The sequence below is a fragment of the Mytilus trossulus genome, chromosome 2, assembly GCF_036588685.1.
Source record: "Mytilus trossulus isolate FHL-02 chromosome 2, PNRI_Mtr1.1.1.hap1, whole genome shotgun sequence".
In the NCBI taxonomy this organism is placed as follows: Eukaryota; Metazoa; Mollusca; class Bivalvia; order Mytilida; family Mytilidae; genus Mytilus; species Mytilus trossulus.
Genome location: NC_086374.1, coordinates 39,039,561 through 39,060,287, shown reverse-complemented (window position 1 = coordinate 39,060,287; position 20,727 = coordinate 39,039,561). Strand labels below are relative to the sequence as shown.

The 20,727-nt window shown below is 32.2% G+C and overlaps 1 protein-coding gene across 1 annotated transcript in view; it reads left to right on the top strand.

The window, feature by feature from the left end:
- The window catches only part of LOC134707173 (ATP-dependent zinc metalloprotease YME1L1-like), a 33,204-nt gene extending 15,757 nt beyond the window's left edge, over window positions 1-17,447 (top strand). The window contains exons 11-20 of the mRNA XM_063566730.1: window positions 4,315-4,447; window positions 4,934-4,996; window positions 6,134-6,246; window positions 6,998-7,042; window positions 7,471-7,581; window positions 9,916-10,067; window positions 11,133-11,259; window positions 12,124-12,197; window positions 14,293-14,412; window positions 15,733-17,447. Of these exons, the coding sequence (XP_063422800.1) occupies window positions 4,315-4,447; window positions 4,934-4,996; window positions 6,134-6,246; window positions 6,998-7,042; window positions 7,471-7,581; window positions 9,916-10,067; window positions 11,133-11,259; window positions 12,124-12,197; window positions 14,293-14,412; window positions 15,733-15,885 (1,091 nt within the window). The 3' untranslated portion in view covers window positions 15,886-17,447. The remainder of the gene's footprint in view (window positions 1-4,314; window positions 4,448-4,933; window positions 4,997-6,133; window positions 6,247-6,997; window positions 7,043-7,470; window positions 7,582-9,915; window positions 10,068-11,132; window positions 11,260-12,123; window positions 12,198-14,292; window positions 14,413-15,732) is intronic.
- The last annotated feature ends 3,280 nt before the right edge of the window (window positions 17,448-20,727 follow it).

Below are 20,727 nucleotides of genomic sequence, written 5' to 3'. Positions count from 1 at the left end.
CTTTGTATAATTAATATAACAAAATGGATTCCACAAAATTGAAAATAGCATTATTTTACGAGGATTTCTCATATTTTTTTCACTTTCGGGCGCAGTAATACGTATGTTTAGAAGAAGCTCGAAGAATTTGACAAAGTGAATTGAGAAGGAAACGGATAGATACACGTTCTTGCTATCAGGTAAAACAATTTAAATGTACAGAACAAACACATTTACTTCACACAAATAGTACAGGCTTAAGCTTTTTATTGTCTAGCTTATACACGACTGTAGTCAAGTGTTTAAACGACGGCGGTGACCTACAAGGTACGGGTCATACTGGGTCAAGTCTAAATATGTAAACACGTATCCACGTGCTATTAGGTAGAACGCATCGTAATGAAATATCTACAATTTTTCCTCCTTTATACATCGTTTAACCAGATATATTTCTCCTTTTTACATCGTTTAACCAGATTTATTTCTCTTCAAATACACTTAAAAACGGGTTGTATGTACGTATCTTTTCTAGTGTTTTCTTGTTGTTATTAAAGTTCATTTGTTGATGTTTAGAAATTTTTGAACGACTGAACACAGGAGTGAATGAATGCAACAATTATATATACTGAAGACTTGGGCTGTACAATGATAGTGTACGTATATCATACTGATAATCATTCTAGCAGTAATTATGTTAATTTAGGATGTAATGTCTAATGACAGGAATTCATGAGCTATGCCTCAGGCTTTCTGAAAAAATATCAATGACAATGTAAACAGGAACAAAATATTGACACGAATGATGCTCTCTTCTATGTTATATAGTTATTTAGGTATATGTGTTGCACAAGTTTCAATTAAACTTAAGTTATAAAACTTTTTTTCAGGGCACAAACCCACTTTAAAGAGACTTGTCTACTGCCATACCCATCCTATTTTCATGCACCATTTGCAAGCAAGAGACTGAATGGTTTGCAAAATTAAAAATCGGGACGGTGTCCAATTAAAACAAAAGAACTAAACTGGATGAATATTGTAGGAGAAATCTAGACATGCTAGAGGAAAGTTTTGATTTGTGAAATTGGTTTTCCTGAAAAGTCATTCATCCTAGCCTGCAGAAAGGAACTATAACTGTCCACCACCAACTGACGAGCTAATGTTGAGCTTCACATATGGAATTACAATTACTCAAATACCATCAATGTCTATGTTTTCAGCACAAATTTCACAATTTATGACACAGCTGTGCTTTTTTTTATACCGTTAAAGAGTTGTATACCAAATTTTATTTTTTTTATCAATAAATATATATTATATTAATTGTGTCATCTAAGAACAAAGTCTTGTATTTTGCCAAAAGATGCATACTAGTGAATGAAAGTGGTGCAGTTCATTTTGCTTTGGTATATAGAATTGAATTACAATTGTTCATGTTATTGGAATGCATATAAAAATAAGGAGATGTGGTACAATGTATATGATATTTAGTGAGTTTATCAAGCAAAAGTGAATAAGAAATAGGTATAAGCAGTTACAGGTACTACTGTACAATCTCAAACAAGGAGAAAAACTCATATATACCATAAAGAGAATTTCATATTTACAAGTAAGTTTTGTTTTTGCGTTGAATAATTTTCTTCTATTGTTTTAATTGCAAATATGGGAAGTGGTTAAAATGCTAATGAGACAGCTGTTATGGCCACAGAGCCTTAATTGAAAACTTCTTTTTCATTCATACCGGTAGATTTTGCCTGGAGTAAGAAACATATCTGCCAACTTTTCAAAATGCACATGGGGGTTTTACGTGAAAGATGGTTCATATAGTCATACAAAACCTTCAAGGGGGCCTTCAAATGGAAGCAGGACAAGTCGCCCCACTGGCTAATCGGCCCACTTTTTAAAAAAACACCACAAACTGATTTATCAAATCACCCTACATGTGAAATTGGTTAAATCATGTTTCATATTACTCCTGCCAACTCGCCCCACATGTGAAATTGGTTAAATCATTTTAAATCAGGGTTCTCACTAAGGATTTTTGAAGGCGAGTCCAGGGACTCGTCATTTTTGGCCACGGTGAGTCATGGTAACTGTGTTCAGTTTATACAAAATATTTCAATATTGATGTATTTGTGGACTCACCAGTTTTGAAAATGGTGAGTCCAGACAGATTTTGTTGAGTCCAGGACTCATGGACTCGCCTTAGCGAGAACCCTGTTTAATATTACTCCTGCCAACTCGCCCTACTTATAAAAAAACAGTAATTTTTAGATTAATATATATATATATATAATTAAAAATAAAAACTCGCACCACTTTAATGAAAACTAATCTACACAGAATACAAACAAACCGAAAATTAATTTAATTACTATTATTGATATATACTGAAGAATAAATGTAAGTTTTGAAGCTTAGTTATTTGCATAACAATTGAAAAGAAACCTGTTAATTGTATCATAATGCAATATAAGGAATTGAACTTATATTCAATGGGATAACATCTTTTTCCATACGTGGGGCGAGTTGGCATTACTAAATTCATCCTGTTAATAATATATTTATCTAGATTTCACCGATTTCCATTAGGTGGGACCAGTTGGCAAGAGTTATATTAACAGAATTTAACTTATATACAATGGGATAACATCTTTTTACATAAGTGGGGCGAGTTGGCATTACTAAATTCTTCCTGGTTAATAATATATTTATCTAGATATTATCGTTTTCTATTAGGTGGGGCGAGTTGGCAGGAGTAAAATTAACTGGATTTAACACAGTTCACAAGTGGGGCGATTTGGTAATCCAGGTTGGGGCAGGTTTTTTTTTTAGAGTGGGGCGAGTTAGTGAAAAAGTGGGGCTATTTGCTAATGGGGCGATTGTCATGGATTCCCTTCAAATATATTCTAATGTGGTTTTTGGCTTCTTCTTGCATTAACAAGCTTATAGCCATTGTTGAATTAATTGTTTTCTTTAAATAGTCGACAAAATTACTCTTACAAAATTTCCATTTGGGAGCCTCGACCTCGATGGGGGAAATACTCTGCAAATACTGACAGTTGGCAGGTATGGTCATCAAAAAAGTTGACATGTTACTATGTACATTTACCATTATGTTACTTGATGTTCTTGCTATACACAGTATAGAGACTAGTCAATCTTTGTGAACTATTTTTTTATGGGAGTCATAGAATATGCGTATACAATCAATAATTAAAAATAGTCTATTTATATTGAAAAGGAAAAGTTCTTATATGTCTAAAGAAGAGGGACAAAAGACACTAAAGGGACAGTCAAACTCATAAATTTAAAGCAAACTGACAAGGCCATGGCTAAAAATGCATTTCATGGCGAGGCACAGAAAATATACTGTAAACAGTAGACTATAGATACATGTATAGGTGAACTAAGGTACAAAAGAACTCTAAATCTTAAATTCTACAAACCACCTCTATTCTATGGAAGATAATGATATAACTGGACTAGAAATACACACAACCTGTAATTAACTGCCTTTACAGCGCTTTCGCGCTTTGATTTAAAAGCAATTTATTGTGTTTTTCTTTTTAGATAACATTTAGCTTCCACATATATTGTGTAACATTGATATGTATGATGTTTGAAAACATATGTTTTTAGATCAATTCATTATTATTTGTTCTATTTTCATTCAAAGTTTTATGTGGTATACAATTTGATAGTTAAAGCAAGATTTGTTGTCTTTAGAGTTTTAAAGCTTACATGGTATGCAATGTTTTATTTTATGCATGTTAAGGGACTCTAATCACAATAGAGATAAGACAAGTGCCAATATAGAACTGTGATGTCCAAGGTTTGAACATTTAGAAGTTTCCGGCAAAAGTATTTAAGATTTGGAGGTTATTGATTCATATTCAAAATCCTTATTTGTTAATTTTACTTAAGATATCAATGCAAATAAACTTGACTCTAAAATTCTCATTTTATATAGAGAGAAGAAAATAGAAAAATATGTAAAAAGGGTTTCCTTGCTGTGAACCTATATTGTATACTGTAGATTCATTTATTTTTGTGGGTACCAATTTTCGTGGATTGAGAAAAATTTACATGTTCGTGGATATTTAATTTTGTGGTTTTGCCAAAATCTGCATACAAGCCTATAGAAAATTTGGTGTTCGTTGAACATTTAATTTTGTGGTTCACCTGTTCCCACGAAATCCACGAAAATTGGTATCCAACGAATTATAATGAATCCACAGTTTACATTTTTACAAAGAAGAAAGGATTTTGTTTTCAGTGTAAACTGCAATATACATGTATTATAAAGCACTACAATATTTTTGATATCATTTGTAGGACAAGCCAAAGAAAAGGGAACCTGTGTGATATTCATTGATGAAATAGATAGTGTAGGTGCTAAGAGAACAAGTTCTGAGTTACATCCTTATGCTAATCAGACTATTAACCAACTCCTGGCTGAGATGGATGGGTAAGAACAGAACAAAAAGAGAAAAACTAGAATCTAAACTCAACTTTAAGGAAAGCCAAATAAGCCAAATAAAAAAAACTGTCTAGAAAACACCACATAAAAAGTTAACACGAAGAAAACACTAACACCACCAAAAACTGGAGGTCATCTAAGGTGCTCTACGAGGCTCAGCAGATCAATTTCCAAGTTACACTCATCAGGTTCTTCATATATAATAGGTTGAAAAGTTACATCAAGTGATTATGCATTATTCAATATTATTATCATGTTTATCTTACCATAAGACATCAGCAAATTTGTAAACACTCAGTTATTTACATATTTTTACCCTAACCCTTGACTTAATAAGAAATTTTGAAATTCAAATAAGTTTCTCAAAGTATTGAAATTAATTAACTGTAGAGCATCAAGAAAAAAAAAATGATAAATAAGTACAGGTTGTGTGTTTTTTTGTTTTTTTTGTTAATAATTTATTTTTTTATCCAGGTTTGCACAGAATGAAAATATCATAGTATTGGGAGCAACAAATAGAATTGACCATCTAGACAAGTAAGGATTTAATGTGTAATGAAAAATATTAATTATTGAGATCCTTTTCTTTGTGAAGTCTGAATTCAGTTTTGAAATTTCAACAACTAATAGTCCAATCTTAGATAAGAACCAAAATGGCTACAAGTTTTAATTTGTGTAATTTTCAAGTTGCTGTTGAGGGGCCTCGGTGGCCAAGTGGTATAAGTAGTTCTACCAGGGGTCGAAATTAGCGCTAGTGTGGTAGTCCGGGACTAGTAAAATTTGCGTCAGACCAGTGGATTTTGTCAGCTGGTGGTCCGGCGGACCAGTAGAAACTTGTCAAGAAAATCACTGATTGCATCACAATCTCCGCTTGTTAACAAAAAAATTTACCTGTGAAATCAATTACACGGTACTGGGGGGTATTATAATCAAGTTAAGTAATATATCGGGTGAGAGTCCTTCACAACAATATAACATGTGGAAAATTTTGGAAGGAGTTAAACCGCAGGACAAAAAATTTAAGATAACTGAAAATCAAAAGGAAGATCGAAATAAAGTATATGAAAGACACAAAAGGAAACGCAAATACCAAATATCATGGGGAAAAGATCGTGAATGGTTGCATTATATAGTAGATCAGGATTTAATGAACTGTACAATATGTGAAAAATTTGCAGTGACAGACCTAAATAGGAAATGTATTTTCGTAACTGGATCGTCAAATTTCAGATTGGATTGAAATGTGGAATATTTCTGGACAGCTCTCCAGACGACCTAGTCAGGCACCCTATGGTCGTCGTGAGGATTGCGATGACGTGGAAGACAATGTTGATATTTTTTTTGTCCTTGATCCTGATTTGGATAAAGAAAATCATTGAAATTATTAAAGCCTTTATCAAAATCCATTGTTACTGTCTAACTTATGTAAACGAAAGCATCAAAATAAAATTAAACATCTGTCATTTATATAAGTGTTTGTCAAATTAATGTCATTTTTGCAGGACCAGTAGCTTAAATTCGACCCCTGAGTTCTACTATTGTAATCTGACTGCCACAATATAGCCCAAAGGTTGCATTAAAACACCACAAGCAATCAATCAATCAATCAAGATGCTGTTTAGTTATTTGTTAAAATAATTATATTTTCAAAGTATTTTACAATTTGTTTTGCAGGGCATTACGGAGAAAGGGTAGATTTGATGTTGAAGTAAGAGTTTTCCCTCCAGATCTGAAAGGAAGAAGAGATATCTTAAATCTGTACCTTGGTAAAGTTAAAGCTGACAAAAGTAAGACTTATGGAATAACAAATTAACAATAACTCAAACTGTGTCAAACCAAAGATGGAATAACAAATTGACAATTACTCAAACTGTCAAACCAAAGATGGAATAACAAATTGACAATTACTCAAACTGTCAAACCAAAGATGGAATAACAAATTAACAATAACTCAAACTGTGTCAAACCAAAGACCTAAAATTGGTATTTGCTGCTTTTCTGCTAAGAACTCTAAGCATTATGGAGTAAGAGCAAAGACTGGTTGGCTTTTATTTAGAACAAATGTGGCAGGGGTGTTGAGACATGTCTTCCTGCAGACTTTTACCTTGTGAACTAGCATGCTAAAAATCTGACTCAGTGTGTTAATCTAGTACAAAACAGGGTTCATATTCATATATCGGATTAACACATTTTTGCCCAAATTATGCATATAATTTGCCACTGGAAGTTTAACAGTCATTTTTATTCATAAACTTTCATTTTTTAACTGGAGCACTGCAAAAGTTTACATGCTTATATTGAACTGGAACATACAATTTTCACCTGTTCTGTTGAAACATAGCAACCAACTGTATGGAATTGGAAGTGGATTTTTGTTGAAAGTTGCTTAATTTGAGTTTACCTTAACCTCTTGCTTAATGATGTTAAATTTCCACAGCCTTGTTGAGATTTTAAAATTAAACTATTTTAAATACATGTAAGAATGTATAAGTAATACAATGTTTTTAGATAAGAAAGTACATTTTAATATTTTTTCAGATATAAAAGTAGAAGATATAGCCAAGGGAACAACAGGTTTTAATGGTAAGAACATACATATTTGCCAGTAGCATTTGAAACTCTTTCCTTTCATCCAAGTAAACACACTTTACAAAATCTTCCTATAGTATATTTGTTCTCATCCTGAATATGAATTACAATATTTATAGATTATCCTTGGTCATCTCAACAAGATTGATTTTCTTGCTTGAGCCGGTACATTGAAAGTGAGAAAAGCAATCAAGTTGAGATGACCAAAGAATGATAATCTGTTTATCACTTTTTTCCCTATGAAGACGTTAATTTCATTAACAACACACATGTTCCCTTAGTTTCTAACAATAAATTTTCATATCACTCTACTCCGCTGAGAATCGAATTTATTAGTCAGTGAGATCAAAGGAAAATTTCGAAAAATAGCTATATTTGAGATTATATGTTTTAAAAACAGTATATTTATGAATATTACTTAGGTGCTGACATACAGGACTTGGTAAACCAAGCAGCTTTAAAAGCAGCCATGGAAGGAGAAGATATGGTCTATGAAAAACACTTATACTGGGCCAGGGATAAAGTTTTGATGGGTAGGTTTATTAACTTCAGCTTTTCAGGTATGAAGTTGAAGAGAATGATAAGGGAACAGCATATTAATCTGGTGTTTTCTATATATAATCGCCAATGGCAATCAGCAGGGTAAAAGAACATCAGTTGTTCGACCTGTTAGTCAAATGCGTTTTGTTTAAATATACTTTTTCACTCTTTTGGTCTTTTGGAAAATGTTGTTTGTGCTGTTTTTAGACCCTTCTACAACGAAATTTGTTTGACATGCACACGTATAAAAATTGCGGTTTTTATCCAACGCAGTCATAGGTTTGAACGTAGTTTTCAATTTAGACTCGTTTATATATAAATACCGTATAAAGGGGTGTATAGTCCGCGTTTTTTTACCCTGGGAATGATATTGATGGAAGGGGTGCGGACTATGCAGTACTCTAGGATTTCATGACCTTTTTTTTCCAGAGTTCGGATACCATGTTGAACGAGGTTTGGCCAAGAAACAGAAACATCATGTGTTGTCAATGTTATAATGTATTCTTGACAAATCTTTGTATTATTTAGAAATAAAATAAACAATCCAACTGTATTCTTGACTACTCTTTGTATTTTTTTAAATAAAATAAACAATTTAACCGTGTTGACTTAGTAATTTGCATAAAATTCCGCCTTTGATCGAATGTCCGCTTTGTTTCGGATTTGGTCAAATTTGTGTCATTACATCTCAACAGTGTACCTGAATCCTGAATATCAATGAAAGATGAACCCTTCAATGGTAAAACCGTAATAGTCAAGTTGAAACCTAGTGAAATCTTCCCAAGATTGATTGTGTTTAATATTATTCGCGTGTGTAACAGGTAAACAACGAAGCGCCATTTTGAAAGTGTGTGATTAAAGTATCAAATATTTTCGTATTCCGACTTTTTGTGTTCAACTCTTAACTTATCGACGTAAATGAATCAAGACCTGACATTTTTTAATTGTAAATCGTAACCAATAATACTGAAAGTGTAAACCCGAAAGAAGTGGAATTTTGTATACGAAACTATATTTCCAGGTGAAAGGTCATATTGTGCAGGTGTATCGTCTTACATGAATGAGTTTACGGGTGTGTGTTGAAAGCTATTAATTAACCATGTCAACTTTTGACAAGTGATGAATGTAATTCAATAACCTGAGGCAGTTCTTCAAATCAATAAAAGAAATGATAAGATTAAAGAGTTATAACAATTTAATATACCAAAAGGGATAAGCTTGGTTTTTACAGTCTGAGTTGAATTCATTTTCGATCTTAACTGTTTGATCTTTAATTTCTTTTGTTTGATAGCATACCAAATATTTATTTTTAGAATTTTAAACAGTTTATTGGCTTGGGCAAGCTACCACTTACAATGATATCAAAAGTGATAAGCCGATAGTTAAATGTACATGATTGAATTAATTAACATTTATTACATGAATACAGTTCTTACTTTCATTGTTTGGGACTTTAAATTAATTAGTAAAGAATGATAGTCTGTAAGACGATTTAATTAAGCAATTAAATAGAATCTTTTAAAGACTTTTAAAATAGATTAAATACATATCTTTTAAGTCCTCTTTTACAAACTGATCATAATTTTATATTCATCATCGATCTTTTAACCACAATGATTAGTGTGTTGCAATCTTTAACAAAGATTAAAAATATATCTTTAAAGATCCAATTCAGAAACTTATCATAAGTTTTAACTGACTATCCATCTCTTTAACAACAATACTTACTATATTGCCGATCTCGGCAAAAAAAATTTTTAAAAAAAATACCGCAAATTCAGCATTTTCCGTCATTGTTCGCGGACCCGATCTTGTCAAAAGTTGCCGCGGACTATACAAGCGAACTAGACTTTTTCCTCGATATTTTGGGATGAAGAAGGGGTGCGGACTATACACAAATGCGGACAATACACGGCCGAATACGGTATATATATTGTTAAAATGTACATAGAACCTGTTTATAGTGTTTATGAATTAATTGATGTACAAAGTAGAAAATACATACATTTGTAGGTTGTCCTTTGAAACATATGGTATGTAGGGAAGGCACTTTGAAAATGAAAATCTTAAACAAGATGATATCGACATTCAGTACACCATTACTTTAATAAATGTTTGACACACAGCTCTAGATGAGAATTAAAAGTACCCTCCCTTACCTTATCTTTTCATGGAACATCACCATTTTGAAGATAAAAAAGATAAAAAAAAATAAAAAAATATTCATGACTAAAAATATCCTATGTTAAAGGAAATTTAAATTGCAAAACCCCTCCACTGAACATTTTGTAAAACCTAAAAATTAGTTCATTTGTTGAATGTTTCAGGACCTGAAAACAAAAATAAGATACCAGATGAGAATACCAATTGGAATACAGCTTATCATGAAGCAGGACATACCATTGTTGCATATTTTACTAAAGAGGCCACAGCCCTTCACCAAGTAACAATCAGAGCCAGAGGTGTTTCTCTAGGTCACGTAAGTAGAATAGGCCACACCCCTTCACCAAGTAACAATCAGAGCCAGAGGTGTTTCTCTAGGTCACGTAAGTAGAATAGGCCACACCCCTTCACCAAGTAACAATCAGAGCCAGAGGTGTTTCTCTAGGTCACGTAAGTAGAATAGGCCACACCCCTTCACCAAGTAACAATCATAGACAGAGGTGTTTCTCTAGGTCACGTAAGTAGAATAGGCCACACCCCTTCACCAAGTAACAATCAGAGCCAGAGGTGTTTCTCTAGGTCACGTAAGTAGAATAGGCCACACCCCTTCACCAAGTAACAATCAGAGCCAGAGGTGTTTCTCTAGGTCACGTAAGTAGAATAGGCCACACCCCTTCACCAAGTAACAATCAGAGCCAGAGGTGTTTCTCTAGGTCACGTAAGTAGAATAGGCCACACCCCTTCACCAAGTAACAATCAGAGCCAGAGGTGTTTCTCTAGGTCACGTAAGTAGAATAGGCCACACCCCTTCACCAAGTAACAATCATAGACAGAGGTGTTTCTCTAGGTCACGTAAGTAGAATAGGCCACACCCCTTCACCAAGTAACAATCAGAGCCAGAGGTGTTTCTCTAGGTCACGTAAGTAGAATAGGCCACACCCCTTCACCAAGTAACAATCATAGACAGAGGTGTTTCTCTAGGTCACGTAAGTAGAATAGGCCACACCCCTTCACCAAGTAACAATCAGAGCCAGAGGTGTTTCTCTAGGTCACGTAAGTAGAATCAAATGATAACCTGTTGTTACTGAAGACAGTTTAGGTTAAGTTTAACGTCTTTCAATGTTGTTGTTCAAGAATTGTGGTTCTTGATTGAATAAAAAATGGCATTTTAAGTCAATTCTGTGCAATGACTTAAGAACTTTTCGGTCAATGCTCTTGTTTTGTCATGTTTTACTGATGAAAATGATAGAGGTCGTATGGCCAAAATTGATGTAACATATATGATTAATGTGGTAATATCCTGGTTTGACAGCTTTTTGTATTGATTTGATTAGCAGGGTGAAAAAGAATCAGGAAGTTATTGTATTAAATCTAATTACAGACCTCCTTCATCCCTGAGACAGAGGAATACAATCAGACCAAGGCAAAACTTTCAGCAGAAATGGATGTAGCAATGGGAGGAAGAGTGGCTGAGGAAATCATCTTTGGAAGTGATCATGTCACAACAGGTTTGTAGGCTATATTGTCTCCCATTCACTGGTTAAAAATAAAATCACAAAAATACTGAACTCTGAGGAAAATAAAATCGGAAAGTCCCTAATCCCATGGCAAAATCAAATGACAGAACACATCAAAAACGAATGGACAACGACTGTCGTAGTCCTGACTGGTACAGGCATTTTCAAATGTAGAAAATGGTAGATTGAACCTGGTAAATTAGTTCCAAATTTAAAAAAAAATCTTACCATTGATCATTTATGTATGTTTTGTTGTATTGGACATTTAAGAAAGATGACTGTCCTCCATAGTATATCTAATTATTGTGCTTAGATCTGCCCTATTTTTAAGCCCCATTTATGGGCATTATGTTTTCTGGTCTGTGTGTCCATTCGTCTGTCTTTCTGTTCGTTCGTCCGTTCGTCCCACTTCGGGTTGAAGTTTTTGGTCGAGGTGGTTTTTGATGAAGTCCAATCAACTTGAAACTTTGTATACATGTTCCCTTTAATGTGATTTTCTAATTTCAATGCCAAATTAGAGATTTTCCACTAAACATTGAAAATGATAGTGTGGATGGGGCCACATTCTTGTTTATTGCAGTTATGAATCTATGAAAAAGGTAATTTTAATGACAGGATTTTTTATATTTGAGATGATACATGTATATATGGAGAGACTTTCTAAGTTGCATAATCCTATTGTCAATGTTTAGGACATTAAAATATGTTATATTGGATATTTTTGATACATTTGATATGACAATAAGCCTTTTGGGCTTGCTTGATATTCTTGCAGAAGTCTGTGTCAAAAACAAAAATCAATGACTGTAGAGTGGGTAATGCTGATTCTTTTCAATTTTCATGATCATTTTGCAGGTGCAAGCAGTGACTTTCAGAGTGCTTCAAGGATAGCAACAGCAATGGTGACAAAGTTGGGAATGTCAGATAAGGTAGTAATAGTTAATTGTAGTATTCAGAATAAATGTTAATATTCTCTTCACTAACAGGTTTATAAGAAAGATTTAATAATTGTTAGTTGCCTATCATGTGGAGGCAATTTTTGTAAGAAAAGTTGTTGCTTCGGCTGTCAAACTTGAAATGGATTTGAAATGGATTGCCTGGATACAACATGCCAAGTTGGACTGGATGTGTAAAAACCCAGTTGCTCTCTTTTTAATTCTGTTAATAGAGATTATCACCTTGTCATTGCAGCTTTATTTCGTAAAATAAAGCTAAATTGTGATTTGGTATCTGTCGAATAAGGCATAGACTTGTTTGAAAAATAAAAATAAGAAGATGTGGTATGATTGCCAATGAGCCAAATTTCCATTAGAGACCAAGTGATGTAGGGGTTAAAAACTGTAGGTCACCATGCAGTCTTCAACAATGAGGAAAATCCTTACAGCTATTATAGGTGCCTAAATGAGAAATGTAAAATAATTAAAACATAAAACTTATATGTTATACAGCAACAACTGACTTGAGAAAGGTACATACAGAGTGTGGCAGGGTTACACATGTTTGCTTGGGCCAAATCCTCTAACCTAGCACAGTGGTGTAAAAGTGCAAAATAAAGATCCCAAAATAAGAACAAAGTATAAAAAATTCATAGAAAAAAAGCAACAAAAAATGTGGTATTTTTATGCCCCCTTTCCTCCTAGGATAGTAAGAGAATATTTTTCTGTTCTATATTCCGTTCTTTCATCCTGTATCAGATTTAATTTTTGATAAAGGTGGTTTAACAGGATGGTGAGGTAAAAAGAACTTGAAACCTGGTGCAAATGTTCATTATGATATGAATCTTAAGATTATATCCCTGATTGTGATTTTGACATTAATGTTTTAGATTTTATCCCAGATTTTGATTTTGACACACAGTTTCCTGTTAACTTATCATTGAAATGTGATAGTGTGAAATCAGTACATTCTCAGGTTAAATATTTTTGTTACGGTAGTAAACCACATCAACTTGAAACTTAGTACACATATTTATAATGATGTGATCTATTTCAATTATATGCCAAATTACAGTTTGATCCTGATATCATGGACAATGATAATATTATGTTTATGCAAGTGGGGTATTGTGTCCAATGGACAAATGTTTTGTTTCTGAACAACTATAAATTCAGAAATTATTATGATGTTTTTATTATTGAGAAAAATGAAATGGGGTTAATATAGAAATAATTTAAACTCGCATTTTGAAATCATTTTGGATGGATAAACAGTATTTTGTCTCATTATTGCAATTTTTTATCACATTTTAGTCTAAAATAATATAATTTCAATTAATGAATGGCTATCATTTATTTTGAATTTATTGAACCATAAAACTAATTTTTGACTCTTCACATTGAATAATCCGCGAAGCGGATTATGTTAAATGTGAAGAGTCAAAAATTAGTTTTATGGTTCAATAAAATCAAAATAAATTATTGCCATTCATTATAAATAAATTTCTATCAAAAATACGGCTCAAAGAACTTTTTATATTATTTACCTTGACAATAACAACGTACACACATGTTGGCGTATGAATACACAACGTCAGAGTGGGCGTGTCACCATAAAAATTGACAACATTGAAAATAAAACTAATAATTTTAACCAATCAGAAGACAGTAAATACACAAAATTTATTTATTAATAAATGCACACAATCATATTGTTTCTATTTACTTTAAACTCGACAACATTCTGTTTATGTATGCCTTCTAAGGATGTAATGTTGTTAGTCTTGTTAAGCATATTTATAATAAACTTCATGCTTCAAATGATGGTTTATAGGTTTTTGTGTCGACTGAAACAGGATATGATACAAAGAAAAATAAGCATAGTTCCAAATGATTCATAAATGCTAATTTTCAATTGGAGGGTGGAATTGGATAAGATTTCTGACAACATTTTCGTTCATTTTATACAATAAATTGTTTCCTTTATGTTTACATATGCATTGAGCATTGCCTCAGATAAAAATAATTTACATTATCAGATAGAGATCACTGTATTAGCAACATAATAGTACTAATTATTTTCTTTTAGATTGGAGTTCGTGTGTTTGACATCCAGCAACAAGATGGCGGGCTTGGCTTTATAATGGTGAATCAATACAGTGAAGCTGTGACGAAAGAAATAGATTCAGAAATAAAACGTCTTCTTCAGGTAATAAGATATCATCACTATCATTACCAAATATGTCATTGAACCCCCATCCGCTATCTTATATACACACTACCACAGCAATAAAGTGAAAAATAATCCTAGCCATGCCTGTCCATTTATGAACCTGGTCATTTGTTCGTTTTTTAACCAAATTAGCAGCTTGGATATATATTTGAAATATTTTGCCATTTCACTAACTACTTTTGATTGAACCAGTTTTTAGATGTTGATTTTTTATGCCCCACCTACAATAGTAGAGGGGCATTATGTTTTCTGGTCTGTGCGTCCGTCCGTCCGTACATTCGTTCGTTCGTTCAGGTTAAAGTTTTTGGTCAATGTAGTTTTTGATGAAGTTCAAGTCTAATCAACTTCAAACTAAGTACACTTGTTCCCTATGATATGATCTTTCTAATTTAATTGCCAAATTAGACTTTTGACCCCAATTTCACGGTCCACTGAACATAACAAATTATAGTGCAAGTTTCAGGTTAAAGTTTTTGGTCAAGGTAGTTTTTGATTTAGTTGAAGTCCAATCAACTTGAAACTTTGTACACATGTTCCTTAGGTTATGAACTTTCTAATTTAAATGCCAAGTTATATTTTTTATCCCAATTTCACGGTCCACTGAACATAGAAAATGATAATGGGAGTGGGGCATCCATGTACTATGGACACATTCTTGTTTATTAGATTAATTGAGATGTGACATAATAAACCCTGTTTTTCTCTAGGGGCTACCTGATCTATAAAGTTATATCTGTCTATGATGTGGTTCTGATTGGCCTCAGGCACAACTTGTGTTGCAGGGGGCATAGAAATACAGGGCATCCATTCCTGTGTCTGGTCTTGTATAAAGCTCACTTGAGTACAATTTATTCAGAATTTTTCTGACATGTTTATCAAAGATTTATAAATATCAGCAATATAACTTGGAAATTTTTGAAATTCAGTGCTATTAACTATTTTTCAAAGAGTATATATCCCTTGGAAAAATAAAATAATATGGAAAATTGCATTTTTAGCAGTCTCAAGCTTACATTTCTTGTCAGACTTTATGAAATATATCAGTAATGTCTTAAACAAGTTTGAAAATAAGTATCAATCAACTATTGTTACAGGAATTATGACCTTTGAAATATGGTTTATATTGAAAATTGCATTGTGAGCTTTACACTTTTTCAAAATATTAATGAAAAAATGAAAAAGTTTAAAAGAGCCAGCAGTAATATTGGAGTTATTGCCCTTAGTAGTACAAAAGGTACATTGGCAGAGGACATTTGAAGGCTGTTCTTTTATTCAGTTTGTATTTTTATGTTACAGGAATCTTATGACAGAGCTAAGAAGATTTTGACAAACCACTCAGAACAACATAAAGAACTTGCCAAAATGTTAATGAAATATGAAACATTAAACAAAGAGGAAATTAAACTTGTGATGGACGGCAAACCACTCAACAAAAAAGTTTTCAGTTGATATTAGTTATGCAGCATAATTTTATATAAAAAAATTCTGGTCATTGTGATTTCTTGATTTGGTAGTTCTTAAACAACAGGAACTCCAGTGTACATTACCATTCAGAAAATTTGGTGTCAGAACACTATTTTATAGTTTTGAGGGTCTGAACTAGCATTTTAATGAACTTTATGGTTGTTTTATTTTCTGAGAAGACAAGATAAATGTAACTCAGGGATACTTATGTATAACAGTAGAGTTATGTGTTATCATGGTGTGGCTATTTGTCTTCATCATTGTTGTAAAATACCTTTTAGGTGTTCGGTTAAATATTGCTTACCCCAACAGGACAAATAAAGTTTACATGCATTTTATCATTTCACACTTATTGAACTTCTCATTTTATTTTTAACATGCACTCTGTATATGTGTACAGCTTTATAACCACATTTAAATTTTTTGTATCTACTTGCCACTACTAAAAACTGATAGAAGACACATTGTAGCAGAAGATATTTCCACCTTTATACCTATAAGAAAACTGATACAAACAGCCTTATTGTATAATTTTTATAGAGTTTTTTTAAGAATGTATAAAAATTGATAAATAATATGATATGAAATACCAAGACATGATTCTTATATTCATGTTAAGAATATCGTTTTAAATATCTGTTCAATTAAAAAAGATTCATTTGTATTCAGTCTTGATTTTTTTTAACTTTTTCAGTCGATATTAATTTATGAGTAAATCTATCTTGATAACAACAGCAACAGCCCTATTGTTGATCTTATTGAATGTTAAGTCTAAAGAAATAACACACAATATATGTTAAGTACATTACTGATCAACTCATCAATAGATGACAAAAGGAACACCTGTATTGAAAATTGAAATCTTGTCAAGTGAGAAATCAAAGTTTGGCTAATGTAAACTTTTTATACTTTTTATTATTTTATTTTGAACCCCTTTCTCATGTCTCATAAAAATGTTTTTATGTTTTATGATGCTGATTAAGTTTTACCTAAAAGGTACCTTTTATATATTACTATACTTTAGTTATCTATTTCGATTGTATGCTGAAAGAGTGATATATGTTCTAATAATAGTAGGGAATGTATTGTTATCCGAATGTTTTTATCTTAAGAATTGAAATTGTGTATCCATTCATTTATTTATAGGTCAGATGCAATGTTTTTTAGCGAGTTATGTATAAAATTTCAAAAGGTGTTTTGGTCAACAAATATTGCTTTTTACTTGTATATAGTAAGAATGAATGGTTTGCAGATAAAACAACATTGCTGATTCCCCCCAATAAAATCACATATTCTACATTATGTCATTTTATAGTTGCTATTGTGTCCAAATGTAAAATATTTCACATGATATTTCACAATGTATTTTTGTCAAGCATTGCAAAGCTGGTATTAATTGGAAAATGAGAGATTTGAGGATTTTGTGCACTATCTAGTTATCAGGGGGTTCCATTTACACGTATGATTAATAAAATGATATATTATTAGGATATTTGTTAGACCAGGCAGTGTTTTTGTTGACAATAAAATCATTTTTCATAATATAAGTTTTGTGGTTATTATTTTTACTCCTTTCCTTTAAAATAAGTTTAAATGACCAGCAGGCTTGAATTATGGATGAAGGATTACCTGTAACATGTTAAGTCAATACTGTATACAAATCTTTTCCCTCAATTTTGAAATAACTGCCAAGTATAGCCAATACTTTGTATATTGAGATAATTGCAAGGGCTGGAGATTATCAGGTTGCAGTATCTCAAGTATTTGCAAAAATCTTTTCCCATTCTTATGCCTCCAAATAAAAGCAAATACTAGCATTACTGGCGACATTTATTAATCCCCTTCCAATGAAGTCTAAGGGGACTTTAAGTAATAAACGGGAAACTTAATTTTTCTGTAGTAGGGAAACGTTAAACAATCATTCGAAATTTTTTTTTCAAAAGATACATTTTTTTTAATACTGAGGAAATATCATATAAAAATAAGGTTTTCACAGGCCTCACGTTTTTTAAAAATAAAAAAAAGAGTTTCAAATTGTCCTACCAAATTCAATTTAATTATCTGCCCTCTTGTTTATTGGTCAGAAAAAGACACCTGATCTACCTTGAGGGAATACCAGAATTATGTTCTCTTTAGTAATGCCCTCTAATTGTTATAGGTGTGTTTAAGGGACTTATGGTATACCGTTGTCAATACTTTGATAAATAACTCAAAAAGGCTTTATGGAATTTTAATAGTTGAAAAACCTTTGAAATCTGACTCATCATGGGCTCATGGTGCCACTCTTCTTTTAGATAACTTCAGAGGACATTATCACTTTGCCAATGATATCAAGTCCCAATAACAAGAATAGATAGAATTTTACTGGAACAGATGTCGATTTTGACAATAAATGACTCCTTAGTGTTCTAACTATATACCAAATCAGAACAATTAAACCAGTTATGCACGAGGGAGGTACACTTCCTTGAAAGATAACAATTTCCTACTAGTAACAGAAAATTTCTTTAGTACATGAACTTTTTTCATGCTAATACCGATTTACTGTACCTTTGGTAACAACCTTCCATGACTTTAAATAATAGTCCACAGGCAAGACTTCAACCAAGAGGTACAAACAACATTAACGCAGCAAGTCTTACTGTACCAGATGAGCATTTTGACAATTGATGTCTCTTCAGTGATTCGTGAGACCAACATATTTGACAGTTCATATTAATCCGTATACAAACGTTAAAGAGCTGATAACACCAAAAAGGTTGAATATTTGAACAAAACCCGAACATATCATCCAAGCTACCTATAAGAAAGATACAATCCTCAGTTTAAAATGATTTCCAAAATTTTACAGCTAATTCAGTAAGACAATATCCATATGTTTATGTCAGTACGGAGCATTAAACATTGTTTTGACTATTTTTAGACTTCAGATCTTTGTTAATAAAAAACGTCCCCTATCATACCAAGCTAACGACAGACTGACGAGTGTCATCTTCAATTGACCGCTCTGGGAAACAAATCAGAAGTTAAAAGCCAAATACGGCAAAAAGTCGAAGAGCATTGATAAGACATATTATGCATGTTGATTATCAGTTGGTGTAATAATTTATATTCGGTATATTGTCCTGGATAGCAGAGGAAGAGATTAAAAAGGACACTTCATTGACTCAAGCTTGGACACTGAAGCATGATTCAAATAGGCGAACTGAAAAAAACACTTTGATATTTGTTGAGATGGAGGTTAGAAATAAAGAAAAAGACTCGACTTTTAGAGAAAATAACTAATGGAAGAAAAAAAGGTGAAAATATTTCTTACCATTTATTAGAATTATTCAGTCTCCTTATTTCCTTATATAGAACCTTATTTCTCATTACCAAAGTATTTTGTTTATGTTAGTTTACAGACGAAGGTTGTCTCCCCTTTCCCAGAAGAAAGATGTTAATCGATTTTTAATTTATTTTAAAAAGAAACAAAAAATACGAGAATTGACTGAACCAAGGATTTTATTAGAACAAAGTATTTTGATAGGAAAGGTAGGGAAATAATAAATTAAGGTTTCAACTCATTCATGCATGATGATCTTAGGTAGATTCAGTTAAGTAATGTCCCTGCTCCTATTTTGTTTTAATGTATTTGTGCATTGCTTACTATTAAAATTTTTATGTTTCAGCTTTCTTAATCAAGATAAACACATAACAGTTTATTGGACGCTACCATTTTATCAAGTGTTATTTTTGATAATCGGATTTTTCGATTTAATTATCTTCAGCAACTTAACGAGATCAGAAAAATAAATCAAAACCAAACTCGAATTTTAAAGTATCAATTTTTCGAAAAATATATTCAACGAGACTTTTAGTCTAAAAATGTGTTGAATATAAAAATAAAAGAGTTAACAAAGCAGGAGATTTCCATAATCTTCCCAAACTAGGAATGAAATGAACCCCATCGTCCAAGTCTCACAACAGTCTAACGATAAGGCAAACGTGCTTCTGTCGTATCATTAAATGGTACCTTTGATAACTATTTACACCACTGGGTCGATACCGCTGCTGGTGGACGCCCCGAGGGTATCACCAGCCCAGTAGTCAACATTTCGGTGTTGACATGAATATCAATAATGTAGTCATTTTTATAAATTTCCCTTTTACAAAACATTGAATTTTACGAAAAACTAAGGATTTTCTTATCACAGGCATAGATTACCTAAGCCGCATTTGGCACAACTTTTTGGAATTTTGGATCCTCAATGCTCTTCGACTTTATACTTGTTTGGCTTTATAAATATTTTGATATGAGCGTCACTGATGAGTCTTATGTAGACGAAACGCGCGTCTGGCGTACTTAATTATTATCCTGATACCTTTGATAACTAATCATTAATATGGTGTAACACAAACAAATATTTTGTAAATAGTTATGTTGACATACAAGTTGAAATGGTTAATATAATAAATACGTAGAAAGATTATTGTTAAAAACTCAATATTTCAAGTTTTGGAAAATTTTACAGGAGTTAGCAAAGGGGTTGCAAAAGGCTACTTTATTATGACAAAAAAGTACATATGTTAGGGTTGGTGAGTGTGAAGATACTTTTAATTTAAAAACAATCAGTAAAATGAAATAGAAATTTTTAAAAAGTTTAAAGAAAAGAAGACGTCAAACTTTTAAACTCACTTGTTGAAAAAAGTTTTTTTTAAATTTATTCCATGATGTTTTAACTTGTATTCATTTCTATTTGATAGAATTATTATTTGATTTTTTTTTATAGTACGGGGTAGCATCAATGAGCAGAACCTCACAGGTTCAATTGTTCTTTCTTATTT